This window comes from Mercenaria mercenaria, chromosome 1 (genome assembly GCF_021730395.1).
Source record: "Mercenaria mercenaria strain notata chromosome 1, MADL_Memer_1, whole genome shotgun sequence".
NCBI lineage: Eukaryota > Metazoa > Mollusca > Bivalvia > Venerida > Veneridae > Mercenaria > Mercenaria mercenaria.
Genome location: NC_069361.1, coordinates 110310015 through 110329474, shown reverse-complemented (window position 1 = coordinate 110329474; position 19460 = coordinate 110310015). Strand labels below are relative to the sequence as shown.

General features: G+C 35.3%; 1 protein-coding gene across 1 annotated transcript; it reads left to right on the top strand.

Annotated features, from left to right (window-relative positions):
- Positions 1-14539: 14539 nt before the first annotated feature.
- On the top strand, positions 14540-18475 carry LOC123545306 (solute carrier family 46 member 3-like). Its single transcript, XM_045331640.2, has 4 exons — positions 14540-15990; positions 16384-16467; positions 16964-17120; positions 17524-18475. The coding sequence occupies exons 1-4, from the start codon at positions 14790-14792 to the stop codon at positions 17582-17584; spliced, it is 1503 nt and encodes a 500-aa protein (XP_045187575.2). The 5' UTR covers positions 14540-14789; the 3' UTR covers positions 17585-18475.
- The last annotated feature ends 985 nt before the right edge of the window (positions 18476-19460 follow it).

Genomic DNA, 19460 nt, shown 5'->3' with positions numbered 1-19460 from the left:
ACAATGACTTTAACATATCTGTCTTTAGTAAATAGTATCAGTCTGGATTGTCAGTTCAAAGAAATTTTTGTGTATTGAAGGTTAAACTCACATATTTAATTTAAACAAATTTGCGATATGTGTACCTACACTGATTTGGGAAAACCCAGTCCTCGATTAAGACTATTCACTTGCTTCACAGTGAACATTACGACAGATATATCAAGAACTGTCACAGGACAAAGCACCCCCGACTATTGCGATGCTAGATAGAGGAACTGGACACATCTGAGGAATCTGGAGCTGTCACTGGATGTCAGTGGTAGATGAAGATATTGCACAATAGCTTGAATCTGTGTCAAAAATATTAAGTATTAAGAGAGGTAAAGATAAAGTGTAAGCTTCTCAAATTTATATTTGAAAATAAAATATGTATCAGAAACCATTTGATGCTGAATATCATGCTTGATTCTGCCTTTGCAATCAGTGTAAATCACAATCAGCATGTACATCTGTGCAGTCTGATCATAATCAGTATGTACATCTGAACAGTCTGATCGTGATCTGTACTGTTTGCCATTCAGTCAGTATCTTTTTGTTAGCATCTATTTTTACAATTAATGATAGTATTTACAGATTCAAAGATGGAAATATTGATTATTTAAATTGAGCAGGGTAAGGGTAAACAGGACAACAATGTGGAATATGACCATTGTGACAGCGTGCATCTAACTCACCTAAACAGCAGCATAAATATTAAACTTCAAAAGGTTCATGCAAATATTTCCCCAAATATTCAACTTCATGAACTTCCCAAAAACATTTCAGGGTTCAAAAACTTGAATTCAATCACTCTTTTCCTGCAATGCCAGTATTATATTTCATGCAACATCAGAGTAGATGCTGTTGAATACCCTTCATTTGCACTTAAACAAATTCGTTCTGTGATAATTTAACTAGTGATAATTTTGTTTCCTTTTTAGCTCACCTGAGCAATGCTCAGGTGAGTTTTTCTGATCGCTCGATGTCCGGCGTCCGTCGTCTGTCTGTCGTCTGGCGTCTGTCGTCTGTCGAATGTCGTCCGTCAACATTTAGCTTGTGTATGCGATAGAGGCTGTATTTTTCAACTGATCTTCATGAAATTTGGTCAGAATGATTACCTTGATGAAGTCTAGGCCGAATTTGAATATGGGTCATCTGGGATTAAAAACTAGGTCACTAGGTCAAATTAAGGAAAAACAATGTGTATGCGATAGAGGCTGTATTTTTCAATTGATCTTCATGAACTTAGGTCAGAATAATTACCTTGATGAAATCTAGGCCGAGTTTGAAAATGGGTCATCTGGATTTAAAAACTAGGTCACTAGGTCAAATCAAAGAAAAACATTGTGTATACGATAGAGGCTGTATTTTTCAACTGATCTTCATGAATTATAGCCAGAATGATTGCCATGATGAAATCTAGGTCAGATTCCAATACAAATTACCTTGGATCAAAAACTAGGTCACTATATCAAATCAAAGAAAAAACAATGTGTATGCGATAGAGGCTGTATTTTTCAGTTGATCTTCATGAAATTTGGTCAGAATAATTAGCTTGATAAAATCTAAGCTGATTTTGAATATGGGTCATCTTGGGTCAAAAACTAGGTCACTAGGTCAAATAAAAAAAAAACCTTGTGTATGCAATAGAGGCTGTATTTTTCAACTGATCTTCATGAAAATTGGTCAGAATGATTATCTTGATAAAATCTAGGCCGATTTGAAAATGGATCATCTGGGGTCAAAAACTAGGTCACTAGGTCAAATCAAGGAAAAACCTTGTGTATGCGATAGAGGCTGTATTTTTCAATTTATCTTCAAGAATTTTGGTCAGAATGATTACCTTGATGAAATCTAGGTCAAGTTTGAAAATGTGTCATCTGGGTTTAAAAATTAGAACACTAGGTCAAATCAAAGAAGAACATTGTGTATGCGGTAGAGGCTGTATTTTTCAACTGATCTTCATGAATTTTAGTCAGAATGATTGCCATGATGAAATCTAGGTCAAATTCGAATATAGACCATCTTGGGTCAAAATCTAGGTCACTAGGTCAAATCAAAGGAAAAACAATGTGTATGCGATAGAGGCTGTACTTTTCAGTTGATCTTCATGAAATTTGGTCATAATGATTGCCTTGATAAAATCTAGGCCGAATTCGAATATGGGTCATCTTGGGTCAAAAACTAGGTCACTAGGTCAAATCAAAGAAAAACTTTGTGTATGCGATAGAGGCTGTGTTTTTCAATTGATCTTCATGAGATTTGGTCAGAACAATTACCTTGATAAAATCTAATTCGAGTTTGAATATGGATCATCTGGGATCAAAATCTAGGTCACTAGGCCAAATCGAAGAAAAAACAGTGTGTATGCGATAGAGGCTTTATTTTTCAGTTGATCTTCATGAAAATTGGTCAGAATAATTACCTTGATGAAATCTAGGTGGAGTTCGAATATGGGTCATCTTGAATCAGAAACTAGGTCACTTGGTCAAATCAAAGAAAAACCTTGTGTATGCGATAGAGGCTGTATTTTTCAATTGATCTTCATGAAATTTGGTCAGAATGACTGCCTTGATGAAATCTAGGAGGAGTTCGAATATGGGTCATCTTGGGACAAAATCTAGGTCATTAGGTCATATCGAAGAAAATACTTGTTTAAACTTAAGAGACCACATTTTTTGTCCAATCCAAATGAAAATTGGCCAGAATATTTGTTTCCATGAAATCACGAGGTCAAACATGTTTACACTGTTATGGTGTGTTTCTCAGGTGAGCGACCTAGGGCCATCTTGGCCCTCTTGTTCATTTATTTCCTTTTATTTTTTTTTTCGGATTCCTTTGATAACAGCTAAAACATTTCAGATTCAGAAATGTTAACTGATCACATGTTTGACTTCGCGAGAGTGTAATAAAGCCAATGAATAAAAATGATAATACACTAGAGTAATAAAGTTTTGATGTCGATATTGTTTAAAATATATATGAGAATTGGTCAAACTGACTTGTTTCTTTAGTGAAAGAAAGTAGATTTTTTGACTAACATATACCGTTAATAATGCTTGGCAGAGCCCCGCATTTCTTTATATTATCAAACTTGTTTAAAAATTCAATATGAAAAGACACTTATGTAATATCCTTTACAATATCCTTTTTCAAAGTGCTGTTTTGCAGATTCAATAACATTTCCATTCATTTCCACTTCAATAACAGAAGCGCTTGTGAGTATCATCCAGGCTGTTATTGGAAGAACTGGAATGGTCGTTCAACTCCTTTCTCACAGTCTATTAAATGTCTCTTACTGTCTGCTCGTACCCAGTTTCCTTGTCAACAGAAATAACAATGTCTGTCTTAAAACTTCCAACATTATTACTGGTATACACTCCAAACACCTGAAATGATAAACTTGACAAGTAGTTGATTAAGTTACACTTTTAATCTTACATGGAAATCAGTCACAATATTTGAAACTTATTTTTTATGGAATCTTGTATAAGTATGTACATTTTAACTGAGATACTGAGCTCCATTTTTTTTTTCATCAATAACATGTTCGGTCAAATATTTATAGTTCAATTTTGCTTGACATCAAATAAAAATATATGTACAGGTAACAAAAGCGGTAACAATATTTATTTCGTATTTGTTATTGCCACCGGGAACAAGGGATTAGAATAATAAAGTTAAACTTATGCTTTTAGTATTTTAGACTTGGAATTGTTGCATTGCTGAATTGATTCTACTAACAGAGTAGATTATAACAGTTACAAATGTCACCAAGTGAGAGCTGTTTACATAAAATATTTAACAAAAACTATGTTTATGACAATAAATTATAGCTTTTCCACAGCAAATATCATATACATTGTTAACATGGTACATAGCAGTACAACTACAAGTATATAATTTAATTACCGCACCGCAAGGGGTCCGTTTGTCATTACCAGACCCCTAGCCTGCATGTAATGAAACTAATTCACAAGTAAGTTTACATGCTGGCTGCACATAAATTCTATTTTCATAAGATAAAAACATATTTTACAAACAAAGAACGTAGTTAATTAAAACATATTTTGCAAACAACTAAGTACGTGGTTTGCAGTATGAAAACAAATTATACATGATATACAGACACATACAACAACCACTGTTTAGTTAGTTATGATAACAGATGAAAGTCATATTTATCATCATGAAACGGTCTCAGAAAAATTGTACAGCCTAGACCGGGACTCGAACCTTCGGCTTACCATGCCTACGCTCTTCCAATTGAGCTACAATGTCCGATCGGTACGAGAACCGCTACACACCTTCCCACTTATTGCAAGATAATTGGCACTCTTTGCTAATGTCTGACGCAGACTGTTAACCGAATTCAGATGCACACCCCAGTCAAACTGCTTTGCTCCGCATGGGCTCCAAGGGTGAACATCTCAGTAGAACATCCAAACGTTGACAAGCCTAGACCCGAACCTCGGACCTACGAGTTAATGCGCCAACGCTCTACCAACTGTGCTAATTAGGACACCCGATACTAGAACTTACACATATGTGAATGAATGACAAATCGATTGTTCTTTTGACCATAAAATTTAGTGATAAAGATTTATAGGGTATTAAATTCATGTCCTAGCTTTTGACACAAAACACACGTGCAAAACTTTTTTTCTGTTACATATATTTTATTATCCCCCGACGAAAGTCGGAGGGATATAGTTTTGGCGTTGTCCGTCCTTCCGTCCGTCCGGAGCCATATCTAGGAAACGGTTGGAAATATTTATATAAAACTTCATATACATGTTCATCACTATGAGTTCTTGCGGCCCGTCAAGTTTCAGTCAGATTGCCCTAGTAACACCAGAGTTATGGCCCTTAGAAGTTTCTAGGGCTAACTATATAGGGTACTATAAATATGGCAATTTCTGCATGATAACTTTTGATATATTTGACCTAGAACTACGAAACTTAAACAGAATTTAGATCACCATAATGTGGTTGTGTACACACAATTCCGTCCGGATTTATATGTAAATTAAGAGTTATTGCCCTTTAATTGTATAAAAATTCACATATTTGTACATAACAAACTTACCATTGGTAGAATTTCATTAAATTTCTTTCATTCTTTTCCATGAACATTTATTGTAAACATGTAAAGTTGTGTACCCACACCTGGTCACCCCCTTACCTTGATCACACCCCTCCCCCTCCCGACCCCTCTCCACTGAAAAAAAAATCATTCCTTATTTTAGATTTTTTTCAAACAAACTTCATATACATGTTCACCACTATGAGGTTATGGGGCCCATCAAGTTTCAGTCAGATTGCCCAAGTAACACCAGAGTTATGGCCCTTAGAAGTTTCTAGTGTTAACTATATAGGGTACTATAGATCTATAGATATGGCAATTTCTGCATCATAACTTTTGACATATTTGACCTTGAACAATGAAACTTAAACATAATTTAGAGCACTATAATGTGGTTGTGCACACACAATTTCGTACGGATTTCTTTTGTAACTTTAGAGTTATTGCCCTTTAATTGTCTAAAAATCCTCATATTTTTACATAACAAACTTACCATTTGGCAGAATTTCATTAAATTTCTTTCATTCTTTTCTATGAACATTTATTATCAACATGTGAAGTTGCGCACCCACACCTGGTCACCCACTTGCCTTGGTCACACCCCCTCCCCCTCCAAACCCCCCTCCCGGCCCCCACCAAATTTTTTTTTTTTTAACATTCCTTATTTTAGATTTTTTTCATGAATATTTATCAACATGCAAGTTGTACCATTCCCTCACCTCGATCCTCCACCCAGTCATGCCCACCACTGATCATGCATCCTCTGCCCGGCCCCCACCCCCCACACTACATCCATTTTTTTTAAATTTTTAATTTTCCATCAATATTGATCAATATTTATAATCAACATGTGAAATTTTGTTTCCTCACCCGTTCCCCCGCAACCCCACCCCCTAAAAAGAATAAATATATACATATATCTATATATATAGATATATATATTTCCATTCCTTTTTTTAAATGTTCAAACCTTCAACATGTGAAGTTGTGATTGCACAAACCTTGCCCTCAGCCATGTTCAAGATATCTGATTTGATTGTGTTCTCTTAAGGACATCTGTTCTTTTAAGTTCAAATGTACATGTTAAACAGCAACACCTGGTGCCAAACCACTCAAAGACAGTATTTCATTCCAGTTTAACTTCAAGCTCACATTTCAATTAACTGCATTTAATTTTAAAAGCTAACCTTATTACAGTAAGCATATCCCATTCAAAATAAATTCTTTAGTTAGGATCAAAGTATTCTTTAGTTAGGATCAAAGTATCATACACTTATTATGTACTCTTTAATTAAACATTTGTTTTCTGTTAAATTGATTTTGACTAATGAAATTATTTGCTTCTTATTAACATCCTTAACTTTTTGCCGGATATATTTTTTTGCCATTCCTCACCACAAACCATTTCGGCAGGGGATACCAATTCATCGAATTTGCTTGTTAATTTTAAAGTCAATATGACTTGTAAATCTACAAGAAAAAGGAAGATTTCCGTAGCTACTTTAGAGACATTATGCAGCCATTCAATAAAAAAAAATGAAAATGAAATTTTAGTTCCATTCAATTACAGTATAGTCAGTAGGCTCTTTGAAAAACATGTATAATTCCAGTCTGTACACTTTCCTGTCTTAAAACTGATTAAGTCTTTAAGATGTACATGCAACAAAATAAGCTAGGTGTAAAAAATGAAAGCGAGCATTCGAATCTGCAATTATAAGTAACGGATTCAGGCGGAAGTGTTGCTGAACGGCGAACGTTATACTTTACGAACCTTTTCTACTACAACTTCCGGTTTATCTCCACGGTTAGGTAATCCACGGCATTCAAGTCAGAGTTTCAGCTCAATACTGAATGCTCATTTATATCATTTGAGCGAAACTTCGCCCTTGGAATACGGTTTCCGTCAAGTTTTTATTGGTAATAGTTTCTCAGAAGCCATCGTGTTTGTTGTGTATATCAAGCGGTATACATAACATATATTGATGACGTCACTGGCGACTGCATTCTAAAAATAGCTGTTAGTATAAAAATAGCCGTAAATAGTCCTGATGATATTTATGCGCTTTGTAATAGCTGCTCGTTTTTGTTATTTGCCGTTTTACACTAAAAAGTGTAGTGGATTTTCATTTACCGTCTATAATTCCATTGAGTCGGAGCAAAGCCCCGACCCAATTTATTGATTCATTTTGTGTTTTGTTATTGTTGTCAAAAAGTATAACGGAAGTGCCTCACAGTTGAAGCGGAAACGAGTTTGATGCGCAAAGTAGTCCACTGTAAGTAATATTTTTTGATAAATGTCCATAGAAATTAATAATTTTCTGATATTAAAGACAAATATCTGAATAGGATTCGTTATTTGATAAGAAATTATAATCATCGACATGTTTTTGTGCCCCCCACCCCCCACCCCATGAGTGGTGGGGGCATATAGATTTGGTCTTGTCCGTGCATCCGTACGTCCGTCCGTCCGTCCGAAATTCGTGACGCGCCTAGCTCGAAAAGTATTTGATATAAATTGATGAAACCTTGCATGAGTCTTTATCATGATATGAACTTGCGTACCTCTTATTTTTCGTCTGGCTTCACCCCTATTTTCAGAGTTATGGCCCTTGAAATAGTCAAAAATGCACATTTTTACCTTGTGACACGCCTAGCTCAAAAAAGTATTTGATATAGATTCATGAAACCTTGCATGAGTCTTAGTCATGATATGAACTTGCGCACCTCCTGTTTTTCATCTGGCCCCGCCACTGGTTTCAGAGTTATGGCCCTTGAAATAGTCAAAAATGCACATTTTCACCTTGTGACATGCCTAGCTCAAAAAGAATTTGATATAGATTCATGAAACCTTGCATGAGTCTTAATCATGATATGAACTTGCGCATCTCCTATTTTTCATCTGGCTCCGCCCCCTAATTACAGAGTTATGGCCCCTGAAATAGTCAAAAATGTACATTTTCACCTTGTGACATGCCTAGCTCAAAAAGTATTTGATATAGATTCATGAAACCTTGCATGAGTCTTAATCATGATATGAACTTGCGCACCCCCTATTTTTCATTTGGGTCCGCCCCCTATTTTCAGAGTTATGGCCCCTGAAATAGTCAAAAATGTACATTTTCACCTTTTGGCATGCCTAGCTCAAAAAGTATTTGATATAGATTCATGAAACCTTGCATGAATCTTAATCATGATATAAACTTGCGCATCTCCTATTTTTCTTTTGGGTCCGCCCCCTATTTTTAGAGTTGTGGCCCCTGAAATAGTCGAAAATTTACATTTTCACCTTGTGACGCACCTAGCTCAAAAAGTATTTAATATAAATGGTTGAATACTTGCATAAGTCTTTATCATGATATAACCTTGCGCACCTCTAATTTTTTGGCTGGCTCCACCCCGTATTTTTAAAGTTATGGCCCCTGAAATAGTAAAAGAAAATGCACTTTTTCACCTAATTATGTGCCTAGCTCAAAAAGTATTAGATGTAAATTCAGGAAACTTTGCTGGAGTCTTTATCGTGATGTGACCTTGCACATGTTAGAAAGAAAATCTCATCCCTTCAACATTATTTGTAACACTGGTATTTTTTTTTCCTTATACAAAAACTTAATATTTTGTGTTGAATGTACTTTCTCAAAGACCTCTGTTTTTCTATTTCATTCATAGTACCACATCCTTATCCACAAAGTACTGAATATTACAGGTGTCTGTCAGTGTAATAGTGTTATATAGCTTGCATTTCACTGCATACTATTCAACACCCCTTTTTCTTTTCGTTTTCTTGAAGCAAATGTATGGATATCTTGTGGAAAATAGGTCTACGACGGAGTGAAACACTAGAAACTGTATCAAAATTGATCTGAAGTAGCTGAATTTTATATGAAACGAAAGAACAATTTCTTTTATTGGTATATAGTCTATAAGGAGACTCCATCGATTATTCAGTGCTACCTATGGTTCGTTTAAAACCGAGCATTATATTTGGCGCCAATATTAAACCGCCCTGCTGGATATAAGCACGTAGTGTACGATATACAGACTAAAGGTTATATTATAGGTATGGTGGCTGATTTCTGTCAACTTCGTCTAAGCGAGATTTTTGGTTTTGGCGCGTTGTCACCTTTTCGCTTTGTCACGGGCGCCAGGGCGTAAAGGCGAGATTTCAGGTTTTGGCGCGTTGTCGTCTTTTCGCTTTGTCGAGGGCGCCAGAGCGAAAGGGCGAAATTTAGAACTCGACCCCAGCCAACATTCTATATCGGCCCGACATCAAACCGACGTCGTTGGCTATAACGGCCCGATATCGGCTTCAATTTCGGCTGCAAATAGTAATTATGTCGGCCCGACGTCGACAGACGGTATCGGGCCAACATCATAATGACATTGGTCCGATATTGGCAAACGATATTTGGTCAACATCAAAATGATATCGGCCCGAGGTGGTTGCGAAATAGTGTGACACGCAATGCTGTGTCAAAGTTTTCTTAAAATATACACTTTATAAATTCTCAGAGTAATTTTCTTGAGAACTGATGTGTCTCGCATCATGTTTATGATGATTATTTGATTTTATTGATAAAAACTATATACTGCATGTTTTATACAGTTACGTAAGCTTTCTGTTTATTCTTAACACTATTGAAATTGTTCAGTTAGAATTTTAAACATATTTATATTTTCATTTTTTTTGTAAAAATAAATATTTTTATGGCGGTATTTTACATAAAAATAAAAATGCATCTTAATTATTACCTCCCTTTATTACATATAAAATTTTGATAAATATTGTCTACAAATTTTGTTTGGAACCTAGTTTGATTAATTCTGGCATACATCATATTTACTTAATAAATTAGCACATATAAACAATTAGATTACCTTTTCACGTTTATCAATAATATTTTGAAAAATATAGTTATATTAGAGAATCCAGTATCGGCTCGATGTCAATCCGACGTACGAAATAGCTACACTGATTGATGTCGATCTGCCGATTTCAATATTTTGCGGCACTACAACGGCCCGACGTCGGCCCTACATCGGCACATTTTGCCGTCATTCCGACATTATACCTATATCGGGCCGATATAGTCATGCTGGCTGGGACAAGCGAAAAACCACTACAACGCGCGACAAGGTGAAATAGCGAGATATTTAACGCGCCAGCGGCGCGTAAAAAATCTCGCTATTTCGCTTTGTCGCCTTGTCGCCCGGGACAAAGCGAAAAGGCGCACACCATTGTTATGAGATGTTTAGTTTAATCATATTTTATTGCTCTCTGTTTCAAAGATACACACAATAGTACATACATTTTTCACACAAAACAAAAAACAAAAGGGTCGGGTTACGAATTATTTCAACATAAGCATACAGCAGTTCCCATAGAAAGAATGTTATACTCTACTAAACAGATTTAATATGTGCAAGTTACTTGAGACAAAAAAAAAGTACAATAACACAAGAGAAAAAAAAGCGTATCAAAGAATACATTTCTGTAATGGAGCTACTATATTGTTTCTTGAAGCTGCCTCTGCATCCCGACCGTTCCAAAAGAATCCTATACTTGATATAAATCCATACTTTGTTCAAGCAAATAAGAACATAAGTAGACAATTTCATTTATAACAAAATGTATATAAAAAATAATAGATAGATATAAAAAGAAAGATATATATAATAAGGTTATTGAATTGTTATTGTACTACTTAAACCAATTTGATTGTTGAATAAAAGCTTGTACTGCTAAACATATTATACTATTTTCTTCTTCTGTTTGATCTTCGTTTCCAAAGAGTAATATATTTGTGTTTAAAGGCCTAGATTTTGGCAGTGGGCCAAGGGGTTTCTGTCTTCACCAGCACAGTTGGGGGCTAATGACCATTACAGTATGATTCCAATAAACAAGGGTCATTGTTTATTGGAGAGTCAGTCTACCTTACAAGTGTATCAGTTAGTGAGAAGGGGAAACAATGTAATTTATTTCGAATTAATGAATAATAAAGTTGTACTAGTTTTTTTGGCATTTCTATGTAAAGAAAAATATATGTTGACCAAACACAATAATAAAATAATCAGAAACTTATTTTCACAATGATGAAATAATGAGAAACTAAATATGCACGTTTTTATTTTTTCAAATTCTGTCTGGAGAATTGTGATATTTCAGAAAAATGTGACTTTCACTCATTTACAGCTTGCAGAATACTGTAAATAACATTTGTCTAAAAATGAAAACAGAATGTGCATTTCAAAGTTACAAATCAAAGCATGAAAAAAGGAGTCACTTTTGGCCACATACTGAAAAATGAAAATTTAGTATAGATGGATCGCAATAATTCTAAATTCAAATAATGTTGATTACATGAATACAAGAAAATCAATTTCAAATTCGAAAAATATTGTTTATCAGCACAAAGAACTTATGAAGTGTGTGTGGGGGGGGGGGGGGGGGGGGGGGGGGGGAAAGCGGAGACTTATATAGTTAGACAGTAGAGAATCTAGGCCTTTAAGGGATGAAATTGTCGAAATAATCGAAGTCTTTCCTCAGAGTATCTTTTACAAATAAAGAAATAATGTTCTGCATTTTCTTCTCCGTTTTCGCATTCACAAAAGGCGCCATTTCGTAAGATCTCAGTTAAAAATGCTACATTTAATTCTTAAGAAAACATGACAAACTGCATTTTCTCTTTCTCCTATAAGGAAATACTTTGGAACAATGGGAGCCTTAAACAGTTGTTTCAACTTTGCTTTAAATATGCTTAAGGAGGGTGATTCTCTAACTGAATGTTCTAATTCATTCCATAACTGATGTTGGTATAGAGCTACAGATTTTGAGAATATTTCTGTACGGCGTGCTGAAGTCACAAGGTCATTATTACGAAAATTATATGGCACTGTTTTGTTAACTTAAGGTGTGATAAGGTCATTTAAGTAGACTGGTAGTGTTATGAGATATGACAGAATGCATATTTTATATAGCGCATGCGCTACAAGAAGGCGACCAAGCGAAAAGGCGAGATTTCTGGTATTAGCGGGTTGTCGCCTTTTCGCTTTTTCCCGGGCGACGAAGAGAAAAAGCGAGATTTCTAACACGCCGCTGACGGCGCGTTAAAAATCTCGCTATTTCGCTTTCCGCGTTGTGGGTTTTCGCTTGTCGTGTTCTAAATCTTGCCTTCCGCGACAAAGCGAAAAGGCGACAACGCGCCAAAACCAAAAAGCTCGCCTTTTCGCTTTGTCGCGGACGAAATTGGCAAAAATCAGCCGCCATAGTTAGGGTTAGGTGTAACAGTGTATATTCAATGCGTGCGTACACTCAATGTGGGAGAATTAATGCCGACGATAATTTGTCTTCTTCTGGTGAATATCACACCACATTCGATGGCTCAAAAGTCAACATGTGTTAGTTCTTTTTAAGGCTGGGAGATTACTAACCAATATATACCGAAGCGAGGAAGTAATGTAATCTGCCAAATGGGTATCACGGAGGAATTTTTACCGCAAATCTCTGTACTAATATTGTGGCTGTTCCCATTAGTCTGTAAAGGGGTTGTGTTAATCAACAAACAAAAATCTTTCTATAGCGTGAGCAAATAGGTTACAAAAGTTGTATTCTTTGAAGAACAACGAGAAAGCAACATCTGTTTTAGTTAGATGAATATCAAGAGCTAAATAATCATAAGATAAAATACTTTATTGACTAATTTATTATTCAATTATTTGCTGCAAAAATACATAAATATACCTCGCCTACTAAATTTTCTAAAAATGTTGAATTTGAAATAGAGGATTATAAATACCAAAAATGTCTATTTAGCTCGATCCAATTTATCTCCAAACAATTTAACTTTATATTATTATTTCCAGTCGTTGTTTCCTCAGTTACCCACCATCTCAAATATGCAATGCTTCTGGCTCAATCCACAGTTCTGTTGACACTTTGTATGTGGTACACGTGCACTTACCTACATAAAATTGAAAATCAGAATAAAGAGTCAGCAGTGGCTTATTTCTTAAAATATTTCTTGAACACTTAAAACACTTAAAATTTATTTCTTCGGAAAATCACTTATATTGCTGACTCAACACCAGCTTAAAAAATAAGGCCGATGCCTCTGTGGTTACTTATAAAAGTCTATGTTGTGATGTTTTTGTAACAAAACTTAAGTTTGAGTACAAAGAATGTATCTATTAACTCGTCAATTATTTTATGACTAATCGGTCAGATTTTAACGGGATTAAAGTTAATATACTATTCATGTGCAAATACCTTGAAAAGATAACAATTTATTTATCGTCTTGTTATACCAATGTAAACAAAATGCGTATATATATTTATTAAATACACCCCAGTTATTCAACTCTTCGTATAACAATTAGTTTAGATACTTGCATACAGTTAAACTTCTCGGGTGACCACGTCTATTAAGAGACTACTGCCAGTAAAAAATAAAATCTGTAAAAAGATCCTTTGGAAGAAAAAATGCAACCAAGAAGAATAATAGCAGACTCGGTTTGATTGAGTCTGTTCATGTGAGGTAATGAAATGTGCAACACCTCTCACGCCCCCTAGCACCGGCTTAAGCGGAACTCTATTACACACATGTTGAATGGACTCGATGATCCCAAAGGATCAGAAAATATAACAACACGGAATCAAAGTATGGGGAGACTTTTTACAGCCGCCGCACGGCACTTAAAGATTGCTGTTGTGATAGTTAATAAAATCTGTAAAAAGATCCTTTGGAAGCAAAGAGTGCAACCAAGAAGAATAATAGCAGACTCGGTTTGACTGAGTCTGTTCATGAGAGGTAATGAAATGTGCAACACCTCTCACGCCCCCTAGCACCATTTTTCAGTTCTTTTCTGTGTTGTTAAGTCGTTAAAGGAAAAAAATCATGTAAATTGTAGACTAGCCGCTAGAATAAAAATAAAGATATCTTTACATTTTTGTTCCTTTTTTTGTTTTATTCAATTTCGTAGAGTCAAAGTCCAGTCTGTTCTAGAGATTTTCTGGGTCAGTTCACTAAATTGAATCATAAAAATGTAAGAAAGATATACATGTATTATAGTCTAGGAGCAAGTGTACGCAAGTTGCTTTGCATATAAATTGATAGATCTTATTAGTATATATTCACACTTTAATATATTTTATTTCCAATTTTAAAAGAAATGTTGTATGTTAGGTAAATTTAATTGCAACATTTACGTTAAATGTTTTCCCTTTCAACGACGAGATTTTTACATTTCTTTTACATTTTAATACAATACACAACTTTATGTTCTGTACGTATTTATATATTTCTGTAACTTTATTGGTTAATATTTTGGGAAAGAAATCCGGTTATTTATAATTCATATCATTACGCGTTCAGAGAATGTATGATATATTATATTGCAGGTGTATGACACTACTTTTCCCTGGGTATACAGTAAATAACATACACAGGGTAAAATTTAGCACGTTTGTACTTTAGATACTGTTAGTCAGTGATAACGATTTGTGTTTGTTTTGAAAAGCATGTACATGTAGTTTCATATGGATTTATGTTGATTATTATACAATAAAACTGTCCGGAGCCTATAAAACTGTTCTGATAGCGGTGATCGAATTTAGTGTTGAATATTTTTTGAAGTTGAACATCCATAGTTCTTGTTTCATGCCATTGTAAGATATGAAGTGGACAAGATGAAAGGAAATAAATTGGACCTGGGTGAAAATTCACCTTTAATTGAGCCGAATGAGGATATTCCAGTGCCTTATGAAAGCGAAAAGAAACCGATAGAAGGTGACGCTGGAAACAATCTCATGCTTCCGCCTAACCAGGTTATTACCAGATGTCATTTCCTGGTATGGCCCGTGGCTTTCTTATTTGTGACAGCGTATTACTTTACCTTTACCGCATTTGGGCAATATGTATACATAAAACTGCAGAATGAGAATTTTCCTGGGATCCGTGTCAACAAAACAACGGCTTATTGTGAGGTAAACACGTCATCGATTAATTTCAAAATTCAGGAAGATGTCCAACAAAAAGCAGCAACTTGGGGTATATATTTTTACCTTTCCGGGGGACTTACGTCCATAGTTGCCAATTTCATTATGGGAGCCTACACGGATCGATTTGGGCGCAAGTTTCTATTTATACTCCCATGTATAGGTACGATAGTGCGAACATCTTTGGCAATGGTTGGAATATATTACGACCTCCCACTCCCATATTATATAGCTGGATATTTCATCGAAGGGTGTACCGGACAAATATTCAATATATTTCAGATTACCTATATTTACGCCGCAGACATAACAGAAAATGGCAAATCACGATCCGTTGGAATTATTATTGTGGAGCTGGCCATTGGAATTGGCATAGTCGCCCCGACGTTAGCCGTTGGCTTTATTCTAGAAGAAACCAATTCATTTTTAGTGCCATTTTACATTTCTTTAGGCATATTAGTATTAACATTATTCTTAATGTTTCTTTTACCAGAGACATACCCAAAAGCCATCCGAAGTCAAAGACGATACACCTCAAAATTTGAAAACCTTAAAGATGCAGTTGATTTGTATTTTAGCAAGAAAAACTCTGGCCGTCGCTGGATGTATATAGTGTCTATACTAGTATTTTCGTTTACCGTATACAATGCACTTGGACGTACCGCTATGGAAGGCCTGTTTCTCCTGAATTACCCACTTTGTTGGAATCCGACCAAAATTGGAGTATTTGGATCGATGAGAGTGGCGTTTCAACAAATAGTCGGAATGGCGTGTGTGAAGCTGTTTCATTTATGTATGAATGATGAAATGATTATAATAATAGGCTGCATTTCATACGCTGCATCATTTGTTTTAGAAGCCTACGCTACGAACGATTTAATGATGTATCTAGGTAATAGTTTAGTACCAATCTCTATGGTATACATGATAAACTTATATATAAGTATACGCCGTTAAAAATAAGAGAATATCTACATATAATATATCATGTGTGGTACAAAATATGTGCCTATCAAACACAATGATTTTAAAGCATACTTTGAATGAATCTTTTCTGTTCTTGTGCAAATTTACAGTTTTACAATTTCTTTTTGTTTGCGAAAAAAAAATATGAAGACAAACAGATATTATTTCTTTCAAACTCTTAAAACGAGAAAAAGATAATTATTTTCAAGAACATTCGTCAATAAAAGCAATACAAATATAAGTAAAACGTCGCTATATATAATTACCTCTTCTGTTTTAGCGGTTTGATACAAAAAAATATAACTTTTTCTGTTTTCAGTTGCAATTGTTGGAACATTTGGTTTGTTAACTATTCCGATGATTCGTTCCATATTGTCCCAAATGACGTCACCACAAAAACAAGGTTAGTTACAATATAATTGATATTTCTTCGTTCGTCTGAAATGTTAAACGTAATGTCATCAACGCAATTTTTCACGATCGCAACAGTCTGAGCCTTGGATTTCATAAGAACAATTCAAGATTATACCTACTTTAACTTGTTTACAATGGGAATTGGTTTTAAACAGTTTTTTCGACATGTATATTAAGTTTGCTAAGCGAAATGAGCTTTTAATATTATGTTAAATCATATAAGAAGCAGTACAAAATTAAAAAATGTTGCTTTTGAAGAGGAACAGGAATAAGAGTTTAGCAGTCGTGTCAAACTAAGAATATCATCTTTTTAACCTCAATAACAAACAGATATTACATAATGTCACAGACATGAGTAGATATTATTTTTGTCCTTCATTAAATCATTTTCATTAATTCCTTGCAAAATTATGTCAAACCGCCATATGCATTTGAAAATGTATTGTAATTTGTTTTGTATTTAAACAATTTGTCTTTTCAAACAGGTGCTGTTTTCGCAAGCATATCTGCAGTTGAAACTGCTGTGAACTGTATAGGAGCACTCTCTGCCAATTCGGTTTACATCGCCACGGTGAAGATCCAGAGAGGTTTTACATTTATCTTGTTTGCTGGATTCAGTGTGATCAGTATGATACTCATGATGTAAGTAACCCCCAAGTTTTGTAGCACCATGTTAACGAATCCATCATACCAGTACTAAGTTCTATAGTGCCTTCCTACATATGTTATAAACCATGTTAATTACATTCAAAATCTCTGTATTTTATAGGGCCCTTCAACTTTCTTTTCGCACGAATCAGCGAAACTGAATGAGTCGTAAATCATATTTTAGTAACTTTCTAATTATTTTCAGATGCATGAGTTATACGAGTTTTATATATAATCACTGATTTATATATCACTTTTTTGTGGAGTTTATTATAATGAGGTTTATCAACCTTGCTTATGTTTTGAGTAATGCACTACATTTGGGCAACATGCTAATATGTGATGGAATTAATATAGATGAAAAAAATCTAATGCTCTTCTTTGTTACTTTTTTAAGTATCTTTATGATTGGTACAAGGGGATCGAAGAATAGGATCTACAATGGAAAGGACCCATGACATACACAACTGTAGACCTGGAGCGGTTAAATTCAGCAGCTAGCGAGCAGTGTGATATTCTGCTTCTTCCAGATATTCCACACTTTTATTTGCTAAATTATTTTTCCGTTTAGCAACAGTATATCACTTATTTAATGTTAGTCAATTTACCTAATCATAAAGCTGTCGTTACAATATACAAACATTTTAGGAACTTCAACAATATTTCGACTTTAAAGCTACTGGGCCTATATTCTTTGAAAATATGTGATCTATAGAATGCCATTGTAGTTTATGTATGTACTGTTTTACAATTTAAGCTCAGAAAAATAGCTATAAAATTGTTGTGGTAGTTACATGATAAATATAGATTTCATTTTATATCTTTTGCAATAATGAGCAACCCAGTTTTATAAGACTGGCTTGATATCACCGGATTTGAAACAAACTGACTTTCAAATCATAATATGAGCCGCGCCACGAGAAAACCAACATAGTGCATTTGCGACCAGCATGGATCCAGACCAGCCTGCGCATCCGCGCAGTCTGATCAGGATCCATGCTGTTCACTAACGGTTTCTCTAATTGCAATAGGCTTTGAAAGGTTGGTCTGGATCCACGCCGGTCGAAAATGCTGGTTTTCTCATGGTACGGCAATTATCGTATGCGTGACTTGTCTGTGGCTTCCTAATGTGTGTCATTTCGTTAAATAGGACGTTATCGGTAATTTAAATATAATACTTACAATAGATACCGTATGTTATAAATTAGATCACATAAACTTTCTGTTGAGAAATGAGCATTTTTTCTTTCGCTGAATATCTACACTGCATTGTACCGATGTCATTATCACTTTGAAACTGTGCCGTGCAATTAATGCTACATGTGTATAAAGTTTGAAACAAAAATCTACTATTTAGTTGTTGTACGTTACAAAATGTTCCAAAACTTACTGCTATACATATTCCATAAATGCATGCGAAATTTATGTCGGGGGAGAAGATGTAACCAGTTTAGATGCTCGGAAAAGAGGAAAAGAGATATACATCAGTATAAGATTTACAGCCCTGAAGCTGAAGGAACCACAGTTGTTATGATATTTTGTGAGTGGTGATTGCTAGTGCTTCATAACAAGCTTCATAACAAGCCATATGATGAGAATGGGGGCACTGATGACAAACTAAGGCCTTTATAATATAGTTGTACAATTACAATCCTGTCGTCCTGTCTGACGGTATGATATATTTGTACATTTTGTAAGCCTTTATATAGGCTACTGACCGTTCCAAGGCGGTGCCCCTATTTTCAGCTTGTTTTCTGTCTCTCGTATTTTGTGTTGCGTATGAAGTCTTGTTTGTTGCTGGCATTTTATTAGCATTGTCTTGTCTAACTTGTTGGGAACAGGGTAGCTGCGAGGTTGTCTTGCACTAAACGCGTTTAAACCCCGCAGTTTCCTTTATATAGCTTACTGACCTTTTCTAGGCGGTGCTCCTATTTTCAACTTGTTTTCTGTCTGTGTTTTGTGTTGCGTATGCTGTCTTGTTTGTTGTTAGCGTTTCTTTCCTCCTTCTCCTCAATCCCCCTATCTCCCCCTTCCTTTACCCTTGCGGCTGCGTTCCCTTGCTTTAGCATCCCCTCCCCTTTTACCATGAGAAAGTTATTATGCCCACCTTAATTGTAGCTGCTGGAAACCTAAGGCGGTGCCCGATTGTTGTTGTTTTCCTGCTTATGTGTGCGTTTGTGTCCTTGTGCGTCTGTGTGTCTTGGCCGATGCCCTGCAGTGTTGTTGTATCTTGCTTGTCTGTTTATCTGTGTAAGTTAGTTATGTGTGTGTGTGTGTATGTCTTTTGTACACGAGTGTCTGCGCTGCTGTGGTTTGCGTTGTATGGTAATGCAG